Raw genomic sequence first — 26,050 nt, forward strand, 5'->3', positions numbered from 1 at the left:
CTTGCAAGATGGAATCAAACTTCCTTAATGTAGGCAAAACTTTCACATGATGGTATTTGATGAAAGAAACTTGCTGACGGTGTGTTTTTGAAGTGTGGCTACTGATGCGAAAAAACAGGAGGACGTAGTCGCAAGATACTCAGAGTGACACACCAAGGAGATCTGTGAATAAAGAATATATTTATTTTAAACTATTTTCTTCGTGAGACAAATTTTCAATTTAGTAAAATGAATTGATTATTTCCGTGGTGTCATTTGCACTCGCGAAATGTTGTTTTCCTGCTTTCAATGCATTATGTATATTCAACTTTTGAGTGAACATTGATGGTCACTACATTGTGGGGAATTTTAAGTGCCTATATGCTCCCCGAACATTTGGACACCCCTACAAAATGGTATAACCCCATAATTGTGCGGTCTATAGGGAATAGTGTGCACATTCAGATAGCCATTGCGACCAAAATAATTAATATTTAACAAGAAATTAGATCACCTTTGTAATATAATCATATACATGCCTATAATTTACTGTGGAATGCTTAAAATAGCATGATTAAGTCTGTTCCCATTTAATTCTGCAATTGTAATTACTAGCCTAAAACAAAATAAGGCTTACTAATGTGTCTCAGTCCAGATCATTGTCTTTAGTACCGTCTTATTCCTGTACCTCACTATTTACATAAAAGGAGATTTTTCTTATCCAACTGTTCAGGATTTATGTTGAAGGGCCACAAATCAGCATTTTGTGCACAGCTTTTATTTATATTGTTTCCACAAAAATAGTTTCATGTGACCGCAGCAAGTATTAAATTAAATAGATGTTCCTCCTTTTGATAAATGTATCATCACTTACATTTATAGTTCAGTTAAGATATGATCATTCTGTATTATGTCCCTAACACCCTCTCATACATAAACAGGTGAGTCATTGTAGTTCGCTGAATATATTTTGGCCCGTCTGACTTGCCGTATTTACGGTAACTTCATGCCGTACTCCAACACGGAAGTCAGAGGTTCAACCATGTCGGTGACAGGGAGCGACTACAAACGTGTGAGCCATGTCATATTCGACATGGATGGATTGTTATTAGGTACCCTGCAAAACCCGTTCACACACGAAGTATTTGTGTTACTTTAGCCATCGCACGAAGGCTATAATAATACGGTATTGCAGCATTGGAAGTACAGTAATCCCTTGTTTATCGCGGATAATGGGTTCCTAAAACCACCCGTGATAAGAGAAATCCGCGAAGTACGGTCACCAACATGAAGTACTGGTACTATGCTAATTCGCGATCGTTCTAACACGCGAAAACGGACTTCTAAATGAATGTAAACGAACATTTGGAGCAATACTGCATTATTCTAAGGGTTAGACACCTTTCCTCAATTTAGAAGTTTTATTTTGGACTTCTAAATGTTTTATTAATTTTGAAAAAAAAAATCCGCGATGTAGTGAAGCCGCGATAAACGAAACGCAAAGTAGCGAGGGATCACTTTACTATGTCCATCCCATATCAGTGACAACATTTTGTAACTTTTTGATTACTTAAAACGAATGACGTTACTCTAAATAATGGCTCAGTTCAGTAGTGATGTTTTTATAAAGCTGCTTAGTCGAGAAGTTCTTATTAAATTCAGATGACCTGGAATTCGGATTCTACACAACCAAAAGAACACGTTATTTGATTTCCCTTGTGTAAACACAGGTTGTTTTGTGATGTTCAAGCTTTTGTGAATGTATATGTACTAAAAGTGTACATGCATTTTTAGAGAACCCGTTAAAATGTTTGTGTGATCATTGTTTTTAGCATTCTGTTATGATTATCATAATCATTTACATGTAGCATTTGATACCGTTGGGCTGGAAACTCCTAATCACAGTTTGGTAAATTTCATATAGTTTTTTCCAAATCTACTGTATATGCTTTTGGTCAGTCCACATATAGTATGGGTACTATTTAATTTTTATTTATTCACAAAGTTTTGACCTATCCAAACTTTTGAAAAATGAATTGCCCTCTTTGATGATGCAATGTCATTAATGGTTGAACAAACTGTTTTTGTGATCTCCTGAAAAGTGAAGTATTCAGTCCGACATAAGCAATATACTTATTTAGTTATATTTTTCATGTATCTAGTTCAAAGTGTGTAATTTTCTCTTCATGCGGTCATTTCAGACACCGAGCGACTGTACACGGTGTCCTTCCAGGCAGTGTGTGACCGCTTTGGAAAGGAATACACATGGGGAGTGAAGTCCAAAGTTATGGGTGCAAAAGCTTTGGATGCAGCTCAAACAATCCGAGACACTTTGGAGCTTCCTATGTCGGCAGAGGAACTCCTCGCTGAAACCAGAGAAATACAGGAGAGGATATTTCCTTCAGCCAAACTCATGCCAGGTCTGCATAGTCGTCGTCCCCCCCCCCCCCCCCCCCACTGTTTTTCACATTGTTTGTGTGATCACACATGTTGGCTTGTCACTTCCGTAGGAAAGAATTTCAATGTAATTTAGAGTTGCAATGATTACTGGCTTATCAAATAATTTGCTAATTATTTTTCATGATAAAGGCACAAAATAAAAAAAACATCAGCTTTTCCTTTTGAAATGGCAATCAACATTTTTGCCGATTTTCTTTTTACATGTTATGCACCAATTCAGTAACCAAATCATAGACATGTTTTAGTGCATTTTCTGTACTGTCTATTTGAAGAAATGTTAATTTTTCGAATAATGGAATGTAAATTAAAATATGTAGTTTAAAATCTGATTAATCGATTATTCAACAAAATGATCATCAGATTAATGAAATAAACTGTTAGTTGCAACACTAATGTATGTTAATAAAATTAAAGAGTATCAAAACCATAGAACCTCTCCCCTCTACACACACATTTCATGCTTAGTTTTCCCTAACATTGAGAGAGGATTAGGCTTTTGTCAATGTCAAAAATGTCTTGTGAACTCTGCGGGTTTAGTCTTGGTAAGAGCATATTGCCTAAGAACTTGTCTATTATATATTGTACGAAGAAATTGTCTTTGTAATTGGAGCGGCTGGCTGTGTACTGTGCAAACTTCCCTCCTGGCTCGGAATCTATTTGGTTTTTCGAACCCTGGCTATTTATGGTGTATCCATTCTAAAACCTAAACCTAATTCTTTAAGATGATAAAAGGAAGAAAAAACCTTTTATAAATGCAAGACTGCCGTCATTTTGATCCCAGCACGATATTCGCAGTATTCTTTATAGATACACGGTCTTAACATAAAACAAAAATATATACAGTGCAATAATGGCAACTTTGTTTCTATGGAGATCGCCTGGTGTTTTTTGTCTTGCACTTTTTGCCACCCCCAGCACAGCTATCATTAGCCTTTACTTTCCCAGCCATGCTAAATAAAGTTTCCTTGCATGAAAGGTCTACGTTTATACAAGATGGACTGTACACACTGGGGTGCTTACTGTGCCAAGCTCCAAAATGAATGGAACAGTATGTGAACAAACGAGAGCGCGGCGTGAGAGTCAGTGAGACAGGGCCAGCGCTAGATGAACTATGTGCAAATGAAACAGTGGTGCTCGGCGGGGTTGTGGCAAAAAAGGGGAACTACTAAGTGCTGATATGTACAGTATGAGGTGACACGCGCTTAATAATATGAACCTGCAAAGCAATATGGCATTTTGGGACATTCATAGACACGAGTCAGCCTCTTCTCGTATCTACGAATGTTCGTAAGTCGAACATTTGTCATTTGAATTCTACCTATTCTTCTTAATCCGCTTAAATATTTTTTTCAGGGATCAGATGCCATTGATGTTTGCATTATTCATGTTCATACACAGAATGAAGGAAAATAAATGTTGACTGGCATGTTGCATTCAAATAATTTTTTGGGGAGTCAAATTTTCTGGCGTTTCGTCAATATCACTAAAACATTCCTTCACTCGGAAAGTAATACTGCATGCAACGGTGAGGTTGAGTGAAATGACTTTTGTCTTGTACAGGTGTGGAGAGGCTGGTGAACCATTTGAAGAAGCATGGTATCCCGATCGCCGTAGCCACCAGCTCAGCAAGTGCGACGTTCAAGTTGAAGACAAGCCAGCACAAAGATTTCTTTGCTATGTTCAACCACATTGTCCGGGGAGATGACCCTGAGGTGAAAAATTCCAAACCCCAGCCTGACTCCTTCCTGGTCTGTGCCAGCAGATTCAAGCCCCCGGCTTCTCCAGATACTGTAAGCATATATCTTCCAATATTTACTCATCAAATGATAATGTTTTGGGAATTTAACCCATGCAAGGTCAAAGGCCTTTTTTGTATTTTGAGAAATGAGTGACAAATTGCAGTAATGATGCGACTATATAGAGTACATGCTATGGATAATGATGCTTTAAACAATTTTGGCCAGCTGAGGTGTTTTAGTGAAGGTAAGAGTGTACGGTGAGCGTGCCTGCATCAAACGAATGCATCCTTCGGGAAGGAAGAAGTTACTTATGTAAGACAGGGCTGCGGAACAAAACAGAATGCAGATTGGTCGTCTATGGAACCTCAGTGATTTTTCACAAGCTGTTGAGGACAGCTTTTTTTCCCTCCAATTTAGTAGCTGCTTACTTATTTATATTATTTTTTTTACACAGAAATGTTACTTTAGCACAAATGCTAAATCACATTATTTTTATTATAGCTGTTTGCTGTAACTTTTGTCACGCTCTCATTTACTGTCACCATAATCCGTTCAATGTGGGAATACTACGACTATTTTCTTGTATATAATTCTGAAACACAAAAGGATGTGCCAGAGAGAATGTGGTGATGTCCTTGTTGGGGCAAGGTAGGTTATGATGGCCACTTGCTAACTGGTAAACAGTGACGGGTAAAAGCAATAACAGTTTAAAAATACAGCAGGCAACATTATTCTCTGTTGTAAAGAGCTGAATGTCCTACAAACACTGAGCCAAATGACAGCAACGCCTATGTCACCGTGCACGCAATAAAATCGATGAGAATTAAATCACAAAAGAACCTACATATCATCTACAAAAAAATGGAGTTAGTTGAAGAACAACTAAGATATTTATTATCGTAAGTGTACATTACAAAAGTAAAAAGACTGATATCAGACAATAAAAGATGCACGATATGAAAATTGTAAATTAAAGGAATAAACCCTTCACTCATATTTTGAGACTTGCTCTTGTACTCCCAATGATACTATATAGCCATGCAAATCTCAGGTCGTTTTGACAGACTTGACAGATCTCGTTTTAATACACTGCTATTAGAACAGATGAGCTCCTCCACCATTATTAACCTTCTAAGGTGAAGGGTACCATCGACTGTTAGCAACTTGAACCTACTCAGTTTTAAGCATGATTGTTAGGTATTACTGATAATGTTGATAGTAATTTAAAAATGTAGTTAATGACATATGCTGGGGTGCTCATGTCATGAACTACATTTATAAATGTGCTACATTTATTGCTGGAAGGAAATTAGAGTCATGTTAAACAGCGGTGCTTTGAGATGCGAGTTGAATTTTCTTCGTGACAAACCACGGTTTTTCCTCGAAACACTCAGATCACATTTTCCCAACTGAAAATGAATGCAAATTGCTTTCATCTGTTCCATGCATTACAGGGGGGTATAATACCGTAATTTTCGGACTATAAGTCGCACCGGAGTATAAGTCGCACCAGCCATAAAATGCCCAAAAAAGTGAAAAAAAACCATATATATGTATATAAATCGCTCCTGAGTATAAGTCGCCCCCCCACCCAAACTATGAAAAAAAACCGCGACTTATAGTCCGAAAATTACGGTAAATAATTCAAGAAGGGAAAAATTGCATTCTATAATGTTTTACAATACTTTATAAAGACACAGAGTAATGATGTCATTAAACAGAATTCAAATCAGTAATGTTTTGTGTCACATTGCATCAATTATAAATGGTGCCTCTTCTGATGTGTCAGACAGGCAGACGCAAATTGAGGTGTTATTATGAATCCCACTTGAGCTGCTGCCCTTTTTTTATTTGATAAACCTTTATCCAAATATTCGATTATTTGATAGAATTTCCAGTAGTTCATCCCAATATGAAATTATTTAATAGCTACAGTCTAATTTAGCTTTAAGTTGAAATTCAGCGGATGCCACAAATGTGTTCCATTTGCAGTCTATTTCTTATATTACTTATGGTTCACTAAAGAAAAAAGACTGTATTGTGCCAATAATAACCTTGCAAGGTGTAAGATTCCAACCTCACGCAAAACTGGTGTGAATGACCATACTAAAGGACACAAGTGTGTGTGTTGGTCTGCGCTAACAAAAGGCTGAATTAATCAGTGGCCAGCAGTCCCCCTTGTGTCTACTGTTAGTGCATGGACTGTAAAACACCTGGTTCAGCTCTATCGGTCACTTCGAAGATGCATGGGCTGGTTAAGACATATTTTCAGAAACTGGCTTCAGTAAGAGGGAAGCGGGGGATTCTACTTGACTTCCAGTGATCTCTCTTTAGTCATCAAATACTATTGAATACTGTATGGGGAAAGAGTGACATACTGTTGATTACTGTATAGGGAAAGCGTGACATTGAGCACAACTCAAATTATATTTGATTGATCGCCAAGGGCAACATCGTGTTCAGCTCGTGTTAAGGAAAAGATAATGGCATTCTTCTCATATCATCCTGTCATTTGTGGTCTCATCAAGGAGGTAAATTTGGCAGGTCAACGCTCACAGCCCTTCTTCATTCACTTTAAAGGATTTCTTCCTACTAATAGGTCTGCCTGTGACACCGCACACCCGATTCTTGTTTATCTGCAGCCAGCTTTGGTTTGAGCTGGCATTTCTCTTGATGAGATATGAAACCGCAGCTCAGAGGGGGGATTCGACAGCGTGTTCACTGGAATAATAAATGATGATGCGTCACTCTCTGGCTCATCTGACAAAACCAAGTGCATGCTTGTGTATGCGGGCATAAGCGTGAGTGAGCAAATGCCGGGCGGCTTCCGTTGTTCTGTTGCTCAATCTTCCGGTTTCCTTTTGGTTCACTCAACTACCAGCAGATGAAAAGAAGTGAAGTAGATGAAACGTCCTAATCGCCCGTTATCTGTTTTTTTCTCGCACTTTCCATTTGTGCATAAAATCGGTTTTGTAATTTTGTTTTAGGGAATTAATATCAAGAAAACTAGTCTTTGTTTTGTTCGTATTTTGTTAAATTGTATCGCAACAACTCAAGAGTACATGAGAGTAGCTCTCATTCAGTCTGAACGGGCAGCCACAGGTGATCAACTCATTCAATGGGAGTTGTAATTTAAAATCACATGTATTCAATATTCCAGACGCAGTAATACATTTTTGCTCCTTTTATTTAAAAAATATTTAAATCTATTCATCCCATCAAACATTCCTTACTTTATCGTCCGTTGCCATTTCTCCTGCCGTTTATTCAAAAAACCTTCCATAGCCGAAATGCGCATTGTCCTTTTTTTGATTGGTTTCAAAATTGCATCCGCTTCAAGCGGAAAAAGGCCAAATTTAGGTCCTTTTTTGAATTTGTAGAATTTCCATGCAGGTTTATAATTGCAACTCTTGGAAATTTGAATTTAAATGGGTGGATGGAAAGCCACCGAGTAAATCACACTCGGATGCAAAAAGGAAACAGGTGCAGCACAAAGAACCTCACCCAACCCCCAAGCCACATTTCTCATCGAGTGCTGTACCTCAAGGGCCTCGCAGATGACTAACGCGGTGTAAGCGCTGCTTCCTCAGAGAAACAATAGAAAGATAGGAAAAAAAGTGCACTCTCTTCCTCTCAGAACTCAAACACAGCGTTGATAATGAGCCAGGAGATTTTACCATAGGTGCACTTGGACATCTGAGTAAGATTAATGAAACATAATAGCAAGTTCACGCTTAGACCGACACAGAGCGGAGCAAACTGGTTCTGGTCCTGTCATTAATCAAAAAGGCATTACCACTGGGAACACTGTTCTAATCTAGCTGTACAAGTCACGTACAATTAGGACAAGAACTTTACTTTCTGAATGACAAATTGGCCCATTATTGCTAGACAAACCATATTCGCCAATACACACCTGCACTAGGGTAACACAAACGGTTAGGAGGCAATGTTAAAATGTAAGCCAAATCCATTTGATAAAGGGCAACTAAAGCCCTAAAATTTCCAAACACGAATATGTGCTAGCACTTGGCAAAAACATGTTGCTTTGAGTCATATTGAGTTTGTGGTAAAATAATAAAATCCATGTAAAAAGGAGCAACATGTTTGGCAAGATTTACTGCATAAGTCATTGAAAGAATGCATTTCTTTGAAAGAAATAATAGCAACACTGAGTCATAAATTAAATAACATGCTGCCTGATCATGACTCTGGGCGACTTGTGTGCATGTGAGTGGTTTGAGTTGTGCAGTAAATATTGAATGGAACTGTGTCTTTTGGAAATACAGTGAATCGTGTTGGAATGAACCCAGAACTTAGAGCCGTATGAACACAGCCCTAAAAGGCTGCCACGTTGTTTTGAAAAGCTTCCGTAGAAATAATCAAAAGGGCCTGACTGGTTCACTATTTTTTTCCTGCAATGCCCTAAAATATTTAAGAATTGTGTCTTTGAAATAAGCTCAGACAAAATATTATATGTGAATGGAAAAGTGAAACTCCCAGCGTTCCCCTCATCTGGCACCAGTTAGTGTTCTTCTATTTTGAAGAGGTCTGACGCAAGTAGGCCACAATATACAAGTAAAACGAAACATGTTTAGCAAACATCATTACAAATTACATTGATCTAATTGAATTTATTTTGAGAACATACAAACAACAGGTTGGATCAATGGCCTGTACATTCCATAAAATACAAAACCCTAAAATGAATGAAAAATGAGATATCATAGATGGTAAAAAACAAGAACAGCAAACTCCATTGTAATAAATTGGAACTGACAATTCTTATGTATGGTTGGCGAAAGTCAATTTGATGAGATGAAGCAGCGTTGCCGGTGGACACCTCGAGGGAATGTGGTCCTCTTTGAGACAGAATCCTCCACAGCAACTGTGATGGCCTCACTTGGGTTAGGAGAGGCCAAAATCCAAATGTTAGGCAGTGTGAGAGAATCCTTGCAGTCTAACAGAGGTGTAAAACAAAATGTCAGTGTAGAAATAAGTATCGAGATTTTAACATTTGTACATACATAGGGACATACTCTAATTTCCATGGGTAGTCCATTGCAGAATACTAAATAGAGTTAGTCTTTATTCAGTAGACCCTGCCAACATTTTATTTTAGCTCTCTGAGTCACTAAATGACCAACAGATGCTGAGCGTCATGCTCAAGATGGACTATAAGGCACAATTAAGTCAACATGATGGAAATGTGGTAAGACAAGTAATACTATATGGCTCGCAGAACCTTCAAGTCAGGTTGACCAGGAGTCGATCGGTAGCGAATAAAAGGGTAATATGATCAAACAGTTTTGTTCCATAAAGTGCTGCTGCTGCTGCCCCTGTATTTTGTACAAATTGCGAGCTCGTCATACTAGAGATGGGAAGATCAGAAAGACTGTGTCTATAATCGTCACGGATAGAATGGAGCCGGGACGACCAAATGCAGCTTGGACCAGGGTTTATTGAGGGAAAAGGGACTTGGAAGGGAGGATGAAGGGGAACAGACAAACCTAACATGACTTCCTGACACAGGGACTAAACTAACTGAAACCGAGAGACAAGAACAGAAGAACAAGAGATGAGAATAACTGAACACAAAAGAGAAGGAGACAAGACTACAGACTAGAGACGAGAACAATCCGACCGGGAGTCACACGCAGACAGGACTTAAATACACGACAGGCAACGAGTCGAATTTCTTGTTTGGCATGGACAAACCTGGCCAATAAAAGCTCATTGATTGATTGATTGATTGAGAGGCAGTTGACTGATTACATAGATTGTGAGTAGACAGAGGAGGGGAAGGGCAAGTACACAGAGACGTAGACAGAGACCATGGCAACATAGACACACGAAAATGAACTGAGACAGGTCGTGACGATAATAGCCAAAGCATCACATAACAAATAAAGTCATTTGTCTCTGCGTCACCCATGTGCTGGCTTTGTGATGTTGCCAAGAGGGGGGAAAAACTGTTTTCATAAGTTTTCTTGATATACAGTTGAAGGGAGAAAGTTGAACAAAAATAACAGCCAGATTTCTGTCTGTCACTTGCCCCTTGCTTGTTTGAAGCTTGGCAGACTTGAGCCTTGTTTGTGATTTGCACATCATGACATAGTCCCAACTCTGCTAGAAACTATTTGCTCCCTTTTTATTGAGCCCTTCATTAACACTCGCTACTATTTGTGGTCTCTGCAGAGCGACAGAGAACAGCGATGGTGAAATGTTAGACACCCCTTGCGTAAGCCTACCCCCTTGGCTTCAAGATCATTTAAGGAATTTTGCGGACAATCTGTCACTGCCACTTACTCACCCGCCGCTGCTCAAGGTACAGACGACGCACGTAATGTTTTCTTCAGTCTCGAACAGAACGACAGAACGGTGATTTATGTGCGTTAACGCTGATGTAGGCGTCAGCTTATTAACTAACGTTTCACAGTTTGACAGCCGTGCGATCGTGCAGTCACTAATAGCAATCTTTTCTGCACCGATGAGCATGGCCGTTTTAGCAGCATTTGTTTGGAATATTGACAGCAGTAAAACATAATGTATGTAAGATATCAATTCAGAACTTACTTCATACTGATAGGTGAAAAATTCAAGGAGTTTGAATGCTTTTGCAAGCCTCTGTTTATAACATCGCCCACATACAGCGTCGCTCTGCCAATAATTGGCGTCTCTCTGTGTGAAGATCTCTTTTTGCAAAATTCGGACCACATGAATCTGCATGTGCAGTGGTGTGGGATGTACAGATCCAAGCTCCAGATCCACAAATCACTGCAACTATTCCAAGCCACAGATGACATCAGAGCAAAATGGATTTGTGTTATTTACTTAATAATGAAAACAATTCAGCTTCCGTCCACAAAATTGCGTCATTTGTGCCAGCCATTTCACATGTGATTGCTTTGGCTATCCGGGTCACGACAACGTAAGTAAGACTCTTGGTAAAAGATGGATCAATGCATATTATCGGTTGAAAAGCTCTAGCCAAAGCTAACACGAATAGTTTGTCATAAGAATGACAGAAATTTCAACCAACATTGTCAGTTCTCCAGAAAATAGAATTTCAGCCAGTTATTGGATTCACACCTGCACATTGCTGAGAGAATTCTTGGAGTTGGCCACCAAATTTGCACGAAGCTCAAGAGAGCTTTTGGCTCACCCCATTTTGCTGAAATCTCTAAATCCTTCAAGTTTCTCAGCTGCCGCTTAGAAACATCAGCTCGCTTCGCACGTTTTGTGCAGGCTTCTGCTCTGTAGATTGTCCGGCCCACTTCAAGAGTGTGCTCCTTCTTGACCCATGACTTTATTGCCCTTGGAGTTATGTTATGCATCATTGTTATGCTGGAAATCACATGTCCGACCCAAAGAATTGACAGTACATTGCTCTATTTGTTGTTTCCTCAATCCAGTGATATCACACTATACCCTTTGCAGCAAAATAAGCCCAAAACATAATGTTCTAGTCCTCCACGCTTTAGTACGAAGACGCTGTTCTTTGGCTCATACTCTGTTCTTTTCATTTTCCACACGCGGTGGATCAAATCATTGACAAAATAGTTCAACTTTGCTCTCACCTCATCACAACACTTTCTCCCAAGCCTTCTGAGTTTATTTATAATGTACAGCGGCAAACATCAGACAAGGGCTTCACATTATTTCCTGAACAGGGAGAATCGTGGGCACATTCCATCTTAGTGGACTCCAGCACTCCTGCGACCGTTGTGAATGAATGAATAATCAGACAATTTATTGGTTATCAGAATTTTACTCAGCCAAATATCCAAAAAGCATCGGTCGGCCTTTATGTCAATAATAGCAACTAACGGCATTCATTTATCTGAAGACACCGATCATATTAATGACCCTATAATATTTAGGAAATGGATAAGTAAATACCAATATGCAGTGTTCACATTTTCAAATGATCACTACGACGACATTCCTGGGAAATAACAATTGTCTTATGATTGGTGAGCTATTTTTAGAACAGGCCCACGCCACCAGCTACCGATGTGGCTTTTGGGGCTACCGTGAGCACCACATTGGTAAGCCCCGCTTTATTTTTTTTCCCCTCTCCCGCTTAATACTAGACTGCCCCAAATAGAAAGTAAACTACACTAGTGGACACTTTAATCTATCTGATAGGCATGCTTTGGTCCTTGGGGGGAAGGACGAGCACCTGGAGGAGGTGTATCTATATGAAATGTTAGATAGCAGAAAAAAACTGAAAGCTGAAATAGGTATGTACTCTCTATCTCCGATCAAATGCATGATTGTGCTGACCAAAATAGTCAATAATTCCTAAAAGCGAGTGGCTGGGTTTCTGGAAAAAGTGTATTCAAAGACCTGTTGGTAATAATAATGGTGGTTTTGATAACATGCCTATTGCAGGCACGGCGTCGTTCCACCGGTAGGCTCCAGTAATATGCAGTAAATCTCATTCAACTCTTAAAATGCATACATTTAAAAGTTCATGTTAAAAGCTTCCGAGAGTTGCGGCCAACCGTTTTAACGTCTGAGTCATGGCTCTCGAAATGCCCACGATGTCTCCGATGAGTTTTCGTGCAGTGTATAAAAATGTAAACAAAGCTAACGGAGTAGGGCTGGTGGGGGCACCTTCCTTCAAATTGCACTTTTAATGGCTAGACCGCCTCCCCTAGGTCAAGCGCACTCCTGCGAGAAATGTCAAGCTCATCAGATTGGAAATGCAAACGGTGCCTCTGTGTCCCATTTGCCTGCATTTGTTTTTGCTCTCAGCTCTGCCGTCTGCCTAATAAACTTGTGGAATAGTATCATTTTGTTGCCCTCCATCTTGTCACCCCATACAGTGCTTGGTATTCGAGGATGCTCCCAACGGTGTGAGGGCGGCCTTGGCTGCGGGGATGCAGGTGGTGATGGTTCCCGATGAGAACTTGGACCCAGCTTTGACTCAGGAGGCTACACTGAAGCTTAAGAGCATGGAGGAATTTGAACCGCAGCTGTTTGGCTTACCGGCATTTATCTGATCTTACTGCAAAGCTTGGTGGTTTGGCACTATCTGGTTTTATTTTAGCTCTTATTTTAGGTAAATGTTTCAAAGCTCTTGAACTAGGTGTTATATTTTACTCCCAATGACATTAGCCCCAAACATCTCAAACTCAAGGTCGTCAGTTATTTACGCATCCATTCCTAAACTTTTTTTGTCATAAAAACATTAGACATAACTACCGTATTTTCTGCACTATTAGGCGCACTTAAAAACTTAAAATTTACTCAAAAAACCACAGTGCGCCTTATAATGCAGAGTGCCTTATATGTGGATCAATTGATGAATTTGTTGATCCATACTGGTACGCAGCGCTCTGCCAAAATGTTTCAGTACGTTTTAGGACGACTAGTAAATTACAAGGTCGCATTGCTTCCCAGCATTACGGCAACCGTGGTCAGGGGGCGTCACTGAATAGCTGTTGTACCCGCGAGGCTATTTCATTTCAAAATAGGCTGTTCGGTTAATGTTTTCGAGTACGTTTACGGAGCAATATGCAACGGAATCATAAATAAGCAGCACCAATGTGTTAATTCAGTCTTTAGTCGGTTCAGATCACTTTTATGGGAGAAAGTTTGACAAACGTGATTGTTTACATTGCTGAGGCTCATGGGAGTATGCGAGCTGAGGCTCATGGGAGTATGCGAGCTGAGGCTCATGGGAGTTTGCGGGTGGCTAATGCTATAATGATAGCTGCTATACGCACGATGCTATTTAATTTCAAAATAGGCGTCTCCGTTAATGTTTCGAGTAAATTTACGAATCGATATGAAAGGGAAACATAAGTAATCAGTACCAATGTGTTAGATCGAACTTTAGTCAGTTCCGATCACTTTTATGGGAGATAGTTTGTGAAACGCGATTATTTACAGAGGGCTCATTGGTTATTGGCTAGTGGATGCATACCGCAAACCTAGTCAACCTCAGTTTGTTGCAGTATAGCTTCTATTTTATGCGCCTTTTAATCCGGTGCGCCCTATATATGAAATCATTTCTAAAATAAAAAATTCAATGAAGGTGCGCCTTATAATCCAGTGCACTTTATGGTGCGAAAAATAATCTAATCCACAGCCCCGTTATAGCCAGGCACGGCAATGTCACCTTTTACTCCGATAGCTAAGCCAAATCCTTGAATCAGACATTATTGTTGAAAGTTTCCTTTCTTTAAAAACAAATGCTTGTATACAACTAGTTGGGACTAGTTTCTGTCAAGTGTGACCACCTATGAAATGCCAAATTAAACCAAGCCAACCTCATGTGTGCTGCTTATTTCAGAAAATGTGTCTGTGAACAAACAGTTCTTAATTGATGTCATGGCATTGCCCATTTATACATAATTCCACCCACACCGACTTATTCTGGCTATTCTGACTGTTGACCAGCATTCATTCATAGTTCAGCCAAAGGTAAGCAGATCTGCAATGAATTTTGTTGGATGCACTTAATAGCTAAGAGCTTCTAAAGTAGCTTCTGATAGGCAACACGTACATTACTTGTGTGATGAAATTGTCAATGGCAAAGGGGACTGGGCAAGGGCTATTTGTATTTTGTCATGTATGCATTGGATGCTTCGAGAAATTGTAAATTGGCGGCTGTGTGATGAAGTGCTTGCGCTCGTTCCACAGTTCAGCTCCTTGTTTGGACCGGGAGCTGAAAATGCAATAACCTTAGCGTTAGTGCAATATCTAATTTTATTCTGCCATCAAACGTAAGCTATTTTTTTTTTTCCAAAAACTTATTTGCATGACAGCTTCTGACCTTGGCAGGTTAGGCTCTGACCGTAATGCGGTCTGTCTTGCTCTTCAGCGCCGACTTGAAGTAGCCTTATTGAAATGCTCCAAACACAACTCCTGTCTTCAATGTAATCCAGTAAGGAGACTGCAATTTGTACTCAGCCTTTCATCTCTGCTTGTCTGGCCAGCCCCACGCCAAGCAGGCTTTTACAGCTCGGCCCGCTCCGGGAGCTTCTGGGGGCCGCGGTGCCCTTCAGGCTGCCGAAATAGAATTTTTCTGTACTTCTATCCCTTTTCAACCTTTAATCCCCGAGGAGAGCTAATCGTCTCAGCTGCTTTTTCACCTCATTCCCTGCTCAATAACACACAGCAATACCATTTTTTTACTTAACCATGATATTTATCATTTACGTTTTACTGCCAGCCTTACTCATCTTGGCCAGAGTATGCGTGAGTGATTACACAGTTAAAAGGGGTCTAATTTTGGAAGCTTTTAGTAGACATGACCTCATTGCATCTTCATTGCATTTATTTCCATGATCTGCCTTTTGATCTTACAGTGTAAACAGCCGTGATTTTGTAGAACCTGTAAGTGGATGAGCACAAGGCATTGATATAGCTTTTGAACATTTGTTTATCACCTTTGTTTCTTACAAATACAAATTTGTCAAAGTTCTGAGGTTGAACAAATGCCATTACGGGATTTGAAAGTTTCCCTTAGGACGTAATAGAAATAGCAAGAATCATATCCAAAGTTTACACATTGCTGTCTGCAAGTATTTGCACATTGACAATTTGGATGTCATTTAAGTGTGTACTTTGGCTTTAAGTGGTCCATCCACCAAATATGCCGGAGTTAAATCCACTTTATGTGTTTGACTTCGCCCCTTTTGAGAGGCACAACATAAAATTTAAATCCTATCCTCATTATTTTTTTTTTACATGCTTTAATGAAAATGCTTTGCGCTGAAGGACATCTGGATTGCAGTGGCATCGCCAAATTCCTCCCTCTAGATGTTCACCTTCAGTTTTTGCTTGTTTCTGGCTCTTCTGCATCCTTCAGTACAGCGGAACAATTTGAGTATGCATACCACCTCCCCTGTTGCGACACGCTGTTGTATACTTGTACAATGCTCTGTTAAATTTCCCCTGCCATTATTTTAATTTGGATACAAGTTGACCTTGTCTGCCGTAAGAATTTTATTCCAGAACATCTACTTATTTACATTCATGAAGGCTATTGAGTATAGATTCTGATAATGACAAGTCTTGCCTTCTCCAGAGTATTCGTGATTTCTGTTACTGTGAAAGGTTTGGATTTTTAGCCGAGAAAATGATTCTATATATTCACCCATCTTAATTGTCATGTCATTAGGGATGGGAATTGCAATTCTTTGAGTACCAGATCCCAGTAATACGGTTCCTATAAATCGTTGGTTTGCTTTCCTGTCAACTCTGCTCAATTACTGCATTTTCATTCATCACATAAAGTTTGGTGTTGCCTGTGGATTCTCCACTCATAAGGTGCAAATGGTTTTCATCCAAGTATTGAAAATATGATGAACACTGTCCTTTATGGTCTTCACTCAGGGGAGGATCTCATCCCTCGCGTCTGTATCAGTATTTCGTGACGAAGGAGGGGCTGAGCTGGAAGCCAATTAACCAAAGAAAGCATAAATCACAAGCGGGTTAATCCTTTATTACTCTCGCAACTGAGCTTGTGAAGTATCTCTTGATGTCATTCATGGCAGCAGGTTTGAATGCTGAGAAAAGAAAAGAACAAGCAAAATGCACACCACGAATGAATCCCGTAATCAATCTGTCTGTCTTGTTTTCCCTATAGAAGAAATGAAGCTTCATGGTAACCACTAAACCAAAACGCAAATTTCTGTCGTAAAACAAAGTACAACCTCAAACGGCCGTTTAACGGCAGTGAGTTGGAGGAGGACAATTTTAATTACTATTGATGCTTGCCTGGGTATATGGTATAATGGTTTCCAGCTGAGGGCACAAGCTTTGCTTTGTGTCAGCTCTTTTGAAAGTGGCCACAAGTGCATGCCCCCGCAGCACCGCATCTTGAAGCTGCATGCTAAAAAGTGCTCCTCCTTTTTCCAGACAAAATTGGCATTCTGGGCCAACTATTCAACTCCTTTATCCCCAACTTAATTCTGCCTGACTGCAGGAAGGGCAGCTGAGGGTTGTGGTGCTGCAGAGATAGCACCCTGACATGTTTCCCAGGCCCTTGTCCTTGTCTGTGCTTAGGACTGATAGCCGGGATTGGTTGTGGGACACATTCATCTTCAACGTCAAGTTTTTATATCCGCTTTTTATCAGCACTCAGACACTCTTCTTACAGGTAAAGTCGGAAAAAGCACGGTCACCTCGAGACATTGCGTACATGACCTCTTTTCCAGAAGGGGGGGGGGGGGGGCGTTTACCGGATCTAAATGAGTTGGACAAGATAAGATCAGATAACATAGACAGGTCTCTTTCTTTACATTTCCATAAGTTGTGTCTTTAGTGCTCTATCAAAAGACACGGTTCTTTTATGAAAGGGAAATTCTCTTTTTGTATTTTAACCCGCCCTCATCTGTAAGGACTGAGAAACTTGGAGGGAGGTTATCGCCTTACAGACTGAATGAGGGATTAAATATTTACCGCTTTATTATAGCCGAAAAGCAATGGGTGACTAAAGTACTGTGATTTAACTGTGTTTGCATCTCAGTCACTTCTTATTTGAATGACTTGGGCAAACTCCCAGAAATATCACTCTTCTTAAAACTGAAAGAAAAGTTTAAATTGGGCATATCATGAACAGGCTTTTGTGGAAAAACAAAGTTGATGTGAGAAGTTGCAGTGGATGCTGTTTATGCTGGATAATGTACTTAAACCAGGAAGGGATTTCATGGAGATAACGATGTCCGCAACACAGTTTCATATTTTGAGATAAGACGCTGCTATGCTTTTTTGCACTGCTATGCCTTATGCAATTGTGATACAGAATGAAACATATTTTGATTCCCCTTATAAGAGAGTTCTGTTTACCAAAATTCTGGAATCAGATCTCAACTTTGCAATCATTCGTAGCGGAGAAACATATTTTCTGTCTTTTTCTCAACTCATTTCTTTTTTGTATTGACATTTACCAATACGTTTTATTGCTCCAGACAGATGTGAGGTGGAATTGATTTAAAGTAGTGTGGCAACTGGCAAATCATGGCAAATGACCCTACTTAGTGGCATAATTAATGCACTGTGATAAAAAATATTAAGACATGGTGATGTACTTCCCACTCATGACACAATTAGCTTTGGACAATTGAGTTCATATGACAAAAGCAATGAGGGAAAGATAAATAACTAAAAAGGAAATATACCCTTGCGGTTTCAGCAGTACTTGACTATCATTCATTTAATCACTTTGGACTCAGTGATAATGAAAAGAAATGCATTGTTTTGCTTTGCTCTTTTGTTTGTTAACACTGTGTGAAAAAGTACTTGGCACCTCAACTTAATTGGCTCCGCCACCCTCGGCAGCAACAGCTGTAATCTTGAATTTTCTATAACTGGCAATGATTCGATCACTTCACGAGTGATATTTTGGTCTACTGTGTTATGCAGAATTGTTTTAAGAACAGCCACATTGGAGGCTTTTTAAAAGGTCATGTCAAAGCACTTCAAACCAGTTTCAAGTTTGGACTTTGACAAGGCCACTACAAAAGATTCACCCGCCCCACTATTTTTTACAGCCATTCAGAAGTTGCCTTGCTGGATTATTGTCCTGCTGCAGAACGAAAGTGTGCTGGTGCTTAAGGTAACAAACTGTTGGCCGAACATTATCCTTCAGGATCGATTTTCTGATGAAGCACAAAAATCATGCTTCCATCAATCAAAGCAAGTCATCCAGGCCCTGAAATAACAAGTCTAATCAAAATAAAGCCAGTGAGTTGTTTAGAAATCCCCCAAATTACCCTTTTAATCATTTTAGTAGTGTTTGTTCAGTCTATAAATGGTTTTACTTTTATCGACAATATTAATAATTACCTTTTCTTGGATAGGTTTGAGGAAGATTCAATTAGCATTTATTCACTAAGAGGAAGACATGTCTGTGATTTTTATTGCTAGATTTACTCCAATGCTTGCAAAAATAGGTCAGACATAATGAATTCATCACATCTTTCATCCTACAAATATTCCTTTCATTGCCAATAAAGGATGACTGGCCTGTCTATTCCTTACTCCTCGATTTAATCTGTACTTTCATATCATTTGTATAATTTTCAAATATTTTACAACAACTTTGACATATCTTCGCTAGACTAGTTAACTTCTTTTCATATATTTTATGTTTATTTTCTTAATCCTGCTGTAATGAAACTGTTCTCCAGGAGTGGCAATAATTGGTGATATGTCAAAAATAATGTCAGCATCCTGTGTCTGATATTAATTTTATGTCACATATTTATAAGATCGTTGAGTTAAAGTGTTCTGTTGTGATATTGTGGGCATTGTGTTTTTTAATATTTAAGAACCTATCTGGAGTTTGAGTCTATGGTGGTTTTAGCGTGCTTGTGCAGGGATTGACGATCAGTTTGTTGAAAATCATCAGTATCTCGTAGCTCTTTCCTCTGTTCCTCACTCCTCATTTGTGAGGTGTATCTAAGGGCCTTTAAGGAGATTATCAATGACGGTCTTTCTCCTCTCGATTTCTCTGAACAATGGGCCCTCTCCATCTCAATGTCTTGTTGCAGCTTCTCAGCTATAAACTTCTCAACAGCTCAGGTCTCTCCCAGTGACGCCATTAGGTTGTTGCATCTGAATCGTTCCTCTAAATATTCCACCACATATAATCTAAGATTGTTTTAATGTAGCTATTGCCCATCAATTCTGAAGCTCTAGTTTATTATCACTTTCTAAATCTTTAGAAGTTGCCCTTTTGTTATTGGAGCAGAACCTTAAACATGTATATCTGCTACTCGAGTAAGAATTAAGTCTCCCAACTTTTGGAGGCGGCATCTTTTGGGGATTATTCCCTCGCTCACGGTGTCTTGCTGATGAAGGCCGCGCGATTGCTAGTAAACTTGTTTGTATGCTAGCTCGATGGCTCTCGCTGCATGGAAAGTAGAAAATGAACAGCTCTGCTCAAGATGAGCCAACAGTAGACTTTGTCAGTCAACTGTCTCAAAGGATGAAGGAGTGGAGTCTGGGCTTGTGGCATGCTGCTGCGTGTTTTCCAATCGGAGCAATACTCTGCAGGGTTTTCTTGCTTGTTCTGAGAGGATATTGTGACATTTGACCTAGATAGCACAGCCATCGAAAGTTATATCTTATTTAAAATGTCGAGGCCGCTTGCTTTGGGAAAGAGAATTGTTTCCTTAACATCCGTTACAAAATTGTCAGACCACAAGAGAGGAGACTAGAAATATATACTGATTTGACTTCTGCTGTTCTGACCATCCTTGTCGGGTGTCATTCAAAAAAGACACGCTCTGTCTCGCTCTGACAGAGATATCTTTTCAGACGCAATGACAGGACACACACTTCCATCTCCCAAAGAGTCACTTATCCTTGCTTTTAACTGGCCATATCAGCTCTCTGCTGAGCACTCTAAAATAGAGCCCCCATGGAGCTCTCTATCAGTCTGACCACACACTGAGGAACACATCTGTGCTACAGGGGCCTGCCTGGTCAATGGGAGTGTTTACATTCAAGTCAATCTATTGAGACGCCAATAGTAATCAAACCATGGGCAGAACCAGACTTAACTCTAACATGTTGGTAAGGTGAGGTTAATTCTTTAGACCAGGAGTGTCAAATTCATTTTTGTCGCGGGCCGCATCGTAGTCATAGTTTCCTTCGGAGGGCTGTTATGACCGTCAACGCCTTTTATTATACACAGTACAGGCTACACAACAAACTGATGAATAACTAGGTTTGAAATCAGAGACTAGTAAAAACTGTTCAAATAGTTTCAAAAGATGAATGGTAATAAAAAATGCTAGCAATAATTACATTTTTTACAAGTGAAGACAATTTGTAATTTTAGTATTGACACATGAAGTCAATGCACGATTTGTCTTCGGGGGCCACTTAAAATGATGTGGCGGGCCGCACCTGGCCCCCGGGCCTTGCGTTTGACACCTATGCTTTAGACGATAGATATTAACTGTGCTAGTCCTAAATTGGTCCTTGAGTCTCGTTGTGATTATAGATGAAAAGATTTTATTCACTGCAGCATGTATTTGTTGCGAAGAATATTTGCCATCAGTTCTACGGAATAGCAGGACATTTTAAATTATAAATGTGTTGCGTTCCTTTGGTTCCAAAACAGAATTGTTGTTGAAAGACCAAACTTTGAATTAATGCTAGTTCCCAAAGGCTCGGAAATTGAAACTAGAGAAATACGTTTTTCTTCTATGAAGCACTTTCCACGACTCTAGTTTTAGTGGAAACAAAAGTATAAAAAAAATAGTAATCCCTAGTTTCAGGAATGGGACATTTCCCTGGGACTGCCCAAAAGCCACAGAACTTAAACACACACAATAAATATGACTATATAATCTGCGGGGAGCATGTGATTTGTGGCAAGACAGAATTTAATCAATCCGTATCGCAAGAGACTTTGGCGGACCTTTTTTCTAGTGTATTCTAATCAAATCAATGACAGTTTTGCATTGTCTGGAGACTTTTGACTACTGTTAAAAAGTGTGTGGAAAAATACACTGGAAGTTATGATTGCACATAAACACTAGTTTGACTATTGTTTTTACTTCTGACAGTTAACAATGATTAACTTATACTAATGCACCCATTTAACAAGTAAGAATGTTAAGAAAAATGTAGTAGTAGTATGTGCGATTTGGGGTTCGTGTTGGGATGAGCGATGGATTGATGGATGAAAATGTATTGATAATTTTTTTTTTACTAATAGTAGTAATGAGAATTGGAAGAAGCTTCCTCAAGGATGCTACCCACACAATGACCCTGTCTTAAAACATTAACATAAAGTTTTTATTTAGTTGTTGACTTAGTAAGAATTGCAGTTAAGATTTTTATGCAAACCTTGCCATAAAACGACCAGACATGTCAAGACATAATGTCAAACCACGGACAACTTGACCTTGGCTTTGCTTCATCCTTCTGTAGAAGATGTTTCAATTTCATTCATCTGATCTGTTCCTCACAATGTCAAGTGTACTGAACTTCAAGTCTGGGAGGGGCGCACTGCAGCGCATAAGCAGAAATTTACCTTACTGCTTCTTATATGTGTGCTCTGTGCTCCTTTCCATCAACAGTTCATTTGCAATCTGGCTGCTGCTCATGCAGACCGAGGAACGCGGCGTGCGTTTGCTGAGCCAGCTGTCGTGATAACTGGCCTCAGCGAATGACCTGACAATTCACTTGCAGTCTTATTGATCACATAATCACTGCTCTACTTCTCCCTGACCTCACTTCTATACAGCCAGAATCTGCGATGCCATGTTCCCATGGGTGAAATTAGGAGAGATTTCATATTATTTTTTATAGTATAGACTCATAACTTTAGCCCATATGTAGCCAACAACCTCCCTACCCACGCACCAACCTTCTCTCTGCCAGACCTTTATTTACCCAAGTAGGTCTGCTGAATTTTGATAAGAGCCTCTGTCTGGAAGAATTAATGCAATGCCTACCCGAGGAGAGACTTTCAATTAGGGAATAACTTGGAATGGGCTGAATCCAAGCAAAATACAACTCTATATATTTCTGCTCCAGTGATGACTTTTTTGTTGTTGTTGTGCTTTTTTTTTTACAACACAATCTGCATCTGATTTCAATGCAGAAGATTCTTCCCCTTGTTATGCTCTGTCAGCGAGTGTAGCAACTTCAGCTCTTCCCATGAAACATTAGCTCCTATTTGACAAAGACAAAGAAATGTAGCATACAGCTATGGATGATCTGTCGGATATGACCGTCTTAAGCTGAGTGGATGCTTGCGTTTGCCTAAATGCCAGCTTTCCTTCATGAATTCAGAATCATCTCCCTCCTAATTTATTCGGAAAGACTTGACCTCAGAATAAGAGCTTCAAATTCGGGAGAATGACATTGCATTCTTTTTTTGGGGTGGCCTTTAATATTGATGGATCAGCGTTGGTCTACATCATCTCTTGGTAATTTCATACAGAGGTGCCTTGGGATACTCGGGAGTACAAATTTTAGACATGTCTGCTGTATGGTGGCAGTGAGCTCCACACAACAAGCAGCATTCTATGAAAGTAAATGTAAAAGTAAACAAAATGTTGAACTAAAAGTAAAGCAAAAAAATTACGGGCGTGATTTTCCACAAATATAGTCGTGCAGTGAATTAAACTCGTATCTCAAGGCACCGCTGTAATCTCCAGTGCCAAAAGGAAAAATTGGTCTGAAGTCATGACTGCAGTGAAGGATCATGGGAAATGAAGTCCAATATTCCTATAAGCCCTCCATCTCATCATCTTCCGACTCCTTGAAGCCGAGTAGAATCACTCTAATTAAGCCCCAGTGATGCGTGATACTGCTAAAGATCTTTCCTGACTTACACATGAAGGCTCATTTCTGCCCATTGTGACGGAACCATCCGAGTGAGTTGCTCTCCCTGCATCAATTAAGCTGACATGGTTTTAGCATTAACGTGGAACACACACTTGTCAGAGACACGCAGAAACCAGCTGCTGATTGCTGCGAGGATAAAATTAAGTCTGTGAGTTGCATTGCCACTTTCATACTTCTGCTTACCTTTGAGCTCTTTCAAATCCATAAGACTAGACTGAGCTTGTTTGAAAAACAAAACAGATAACAAAATAGGTCGACACATTTGTATTGGTGGAACGTAAGCCAGACTACTAGAAACATTTTTAAAGAAAAAAAACATTGTTGTTGTCGTTTTTATTTTTCATGATTATTTAAATTTGTTGGTGACAAGATTTCCAGGTCATACTGTCACCAAGGTTCAGGGATTTGGCTGGTGGAGGTTTCCTCACATGGGAAGCAAGAGAATATTTTTAAGTGGGTCAATTTTCAGTTGAAGTCAACCAGCGATCAAACTAGGCCGCCTGGAAGCTGCAAAAGAAGTGATTATGTTACAGCTACTAAGTGTGATGAATATTTCCATATATCGCTTTATGGTTGTACTCTTTCCTGTACAGCATATGACTGCAAAAATATAAAACGCGAACCACCTGTTTGGAAAGCAAAAGAGGTCGGTCAGGCCCTGTGGGTGTGATGTTGTAACATACACATTTTTATTTGCGTTTTGCAACAGCTGATCAACATTCACCAGCTGACTTTCTTTGTGGCCGCATTTTCCAAGTTCTCCGGTGCTGTAAAAGTATCTGTGAGATGCTTGCTGAAAATAGATCGAGACGTACATATACTGTACATTTAAATGTTTATGTGGAGCAGTAAGTGTTTTTACAGATTTTCAGAGAGCTTTTTGCCGTGGAGTGCCATATATCGGACTTTTGTGTGAGTGTGAGAGCGATAACACCAAACTTAAGACACCTGCTCCCCATTAACACGTGAGAACTTGTATCACTGAAAGAAAATGACAAAATGGGCCAATTTTTATTTTGGTGTGTGAAGTGAAATTTTTATTTTGTTGTATGAAGTGAGATGATTAGAATTTCTCCCATGACCACCTTTTATCTTAAAACACCTGTTACCCAAATAATCCTTCCCCATTCAAATGATCAGAATGCACTTAATCCCCTTTAAAAAAAAATGACACAAAACAACTATACTATATTTCTTGTTCTTCCTGGAGGATCAACGGGCAGCTGGCAAAAATGTTTAATGGTCCATTACTGCAACCAACTACTAATATTAACCTTCTGTTGCTAAAAAGTTTCTCAGCACTAGGTTTCTCAAGACAAAATATTGCCCAAGGCAATTTTATGTCAAGGGAATACTGTACTTTTGAGCTGTGCTGGTTGGAACCCCATTGCTGCAGGCTCGCCAACAGGCTCTCTCCATCGAGCCCCGCCCCCAGACCTAGCTCTAGAGCAGGGGTGTCAAACTAATTTTTGTCGCGGGCCGCATAGTTTCCCGAGGAGGGCCATTATATACCGTATAGGCTACAAAACAAAGTGATGAATAACTAGTTTTGAAATCAGAGACTAGTTAAAAACTGTTCAAATATTTTAAAAAGACCAATGGTAATCAAAATTGTGTCTATATTTTAAAAGTGAAATTAATTTGAAATTTTGGAATTCACATACGAATTCAATGTACAATTTTTCTTCACGGGCCACCTAAAATGATGTGGCTGGCCGTATCTGTGCTCTAGAGGATGTGAGGGAGTGCAACGGAAGTCTTGTCTCCCATTTGATCGCCATCAGATCGTCATTTCTCTTATCTCACCTCGAATGTGTTTGCTCTGGGTGACCCTACCAGGGGCATAAAGCCACAACAACAGAGCTGTTGGGATCATTACTCCAATCCCGCCCCTGTGATAAGGTCATCGATGACTCAAAGGGGAGTAATATCAAGTACCATTTTATTTGTTTTTGATTTATTTGACTTATTAGAATGTAACATTGGATGATGACCATTAGATAAATCAGGTAATCAACTTTGTCTGCTTGGCTTTCTCTGACATTCACATCCTTAATAAAACCTTTTCGATTAACAACACAGTTTGCAGAGGACTATGGTAGTGGTTTAACTAGCCCGTGCTTCATACCCTTAGTAAAAACAGGATATAAAAGATATGATGTTATTAAAAAAAAACGGATATTTTTTATAAACATCTAAACAGAAATGAGTTACGACCTAACATGGGGTGGCTGCCAAATTTATTTTCCCTGGTTGGCATGAAATCAATAATTGTGTCTTTGTTAATTCACATGGCAAGATCAAATATTTGCAATGTGAGCTGCTGACTTGTTAGACTTCATTCACTGAGATTGACTCAAAGTATTAAGGTCACCTGTTCAACACCCATGTAGAATGTAGATGTCTTTCTTTAAAAATGATGAACATGGTTCCTTCAAACTTTCCAAGTATGTCACTTGCATCATGCACTTACATTTAATCACAGTGCTTCAATATTATTAAGTTGGTAGAACACAAAATAAAATAAGACAAGCACT

The 26,050-nt window shown here is 39.5% G+C and overlaps 1 protein-coding gene across 1 annotated transcript; it reads left to right on the top strand.

Annotated features, from left to right (window-relative positions):
* Positions 1-967: 967 nt before the first annotated feature.
* LOC119117840 (pseudouridine 5'-phosphatase) lies at positions 968-13,486 on the top strand. Its single transcript, XM_037244415.1, has 4 exons — positions 968-1,091; positions 2,181-2,399; positions 4,000-4,229; positions 13,013-13,486. Exons 1-4 carry the CDS (start codon positions 986-988, stop codon positions 13,187-13,189), a joined length of 732 nt encoding a protein of 243 aa, XP_037100310.1. The 5' UTR covers positions 968-985; the 3' UTR covers positions 13,190-13,486.
* Positions 13,487-26,050: the final 12,564 nt, after the last annotated feature.

Source organism: Syngnathus acus, chromosome 2 (genome assembly GCF_901709675.1).
Source record: "Syngnathus acus chromosome 2, fSynAcu1.2, whole genome shotgun sequence".
NCBI lineage: Eukaryota > Metazoa > Chordata > Actinopteri > Syngnathiformes > Syngnathidae > Syngnathus > Syngnathus acus.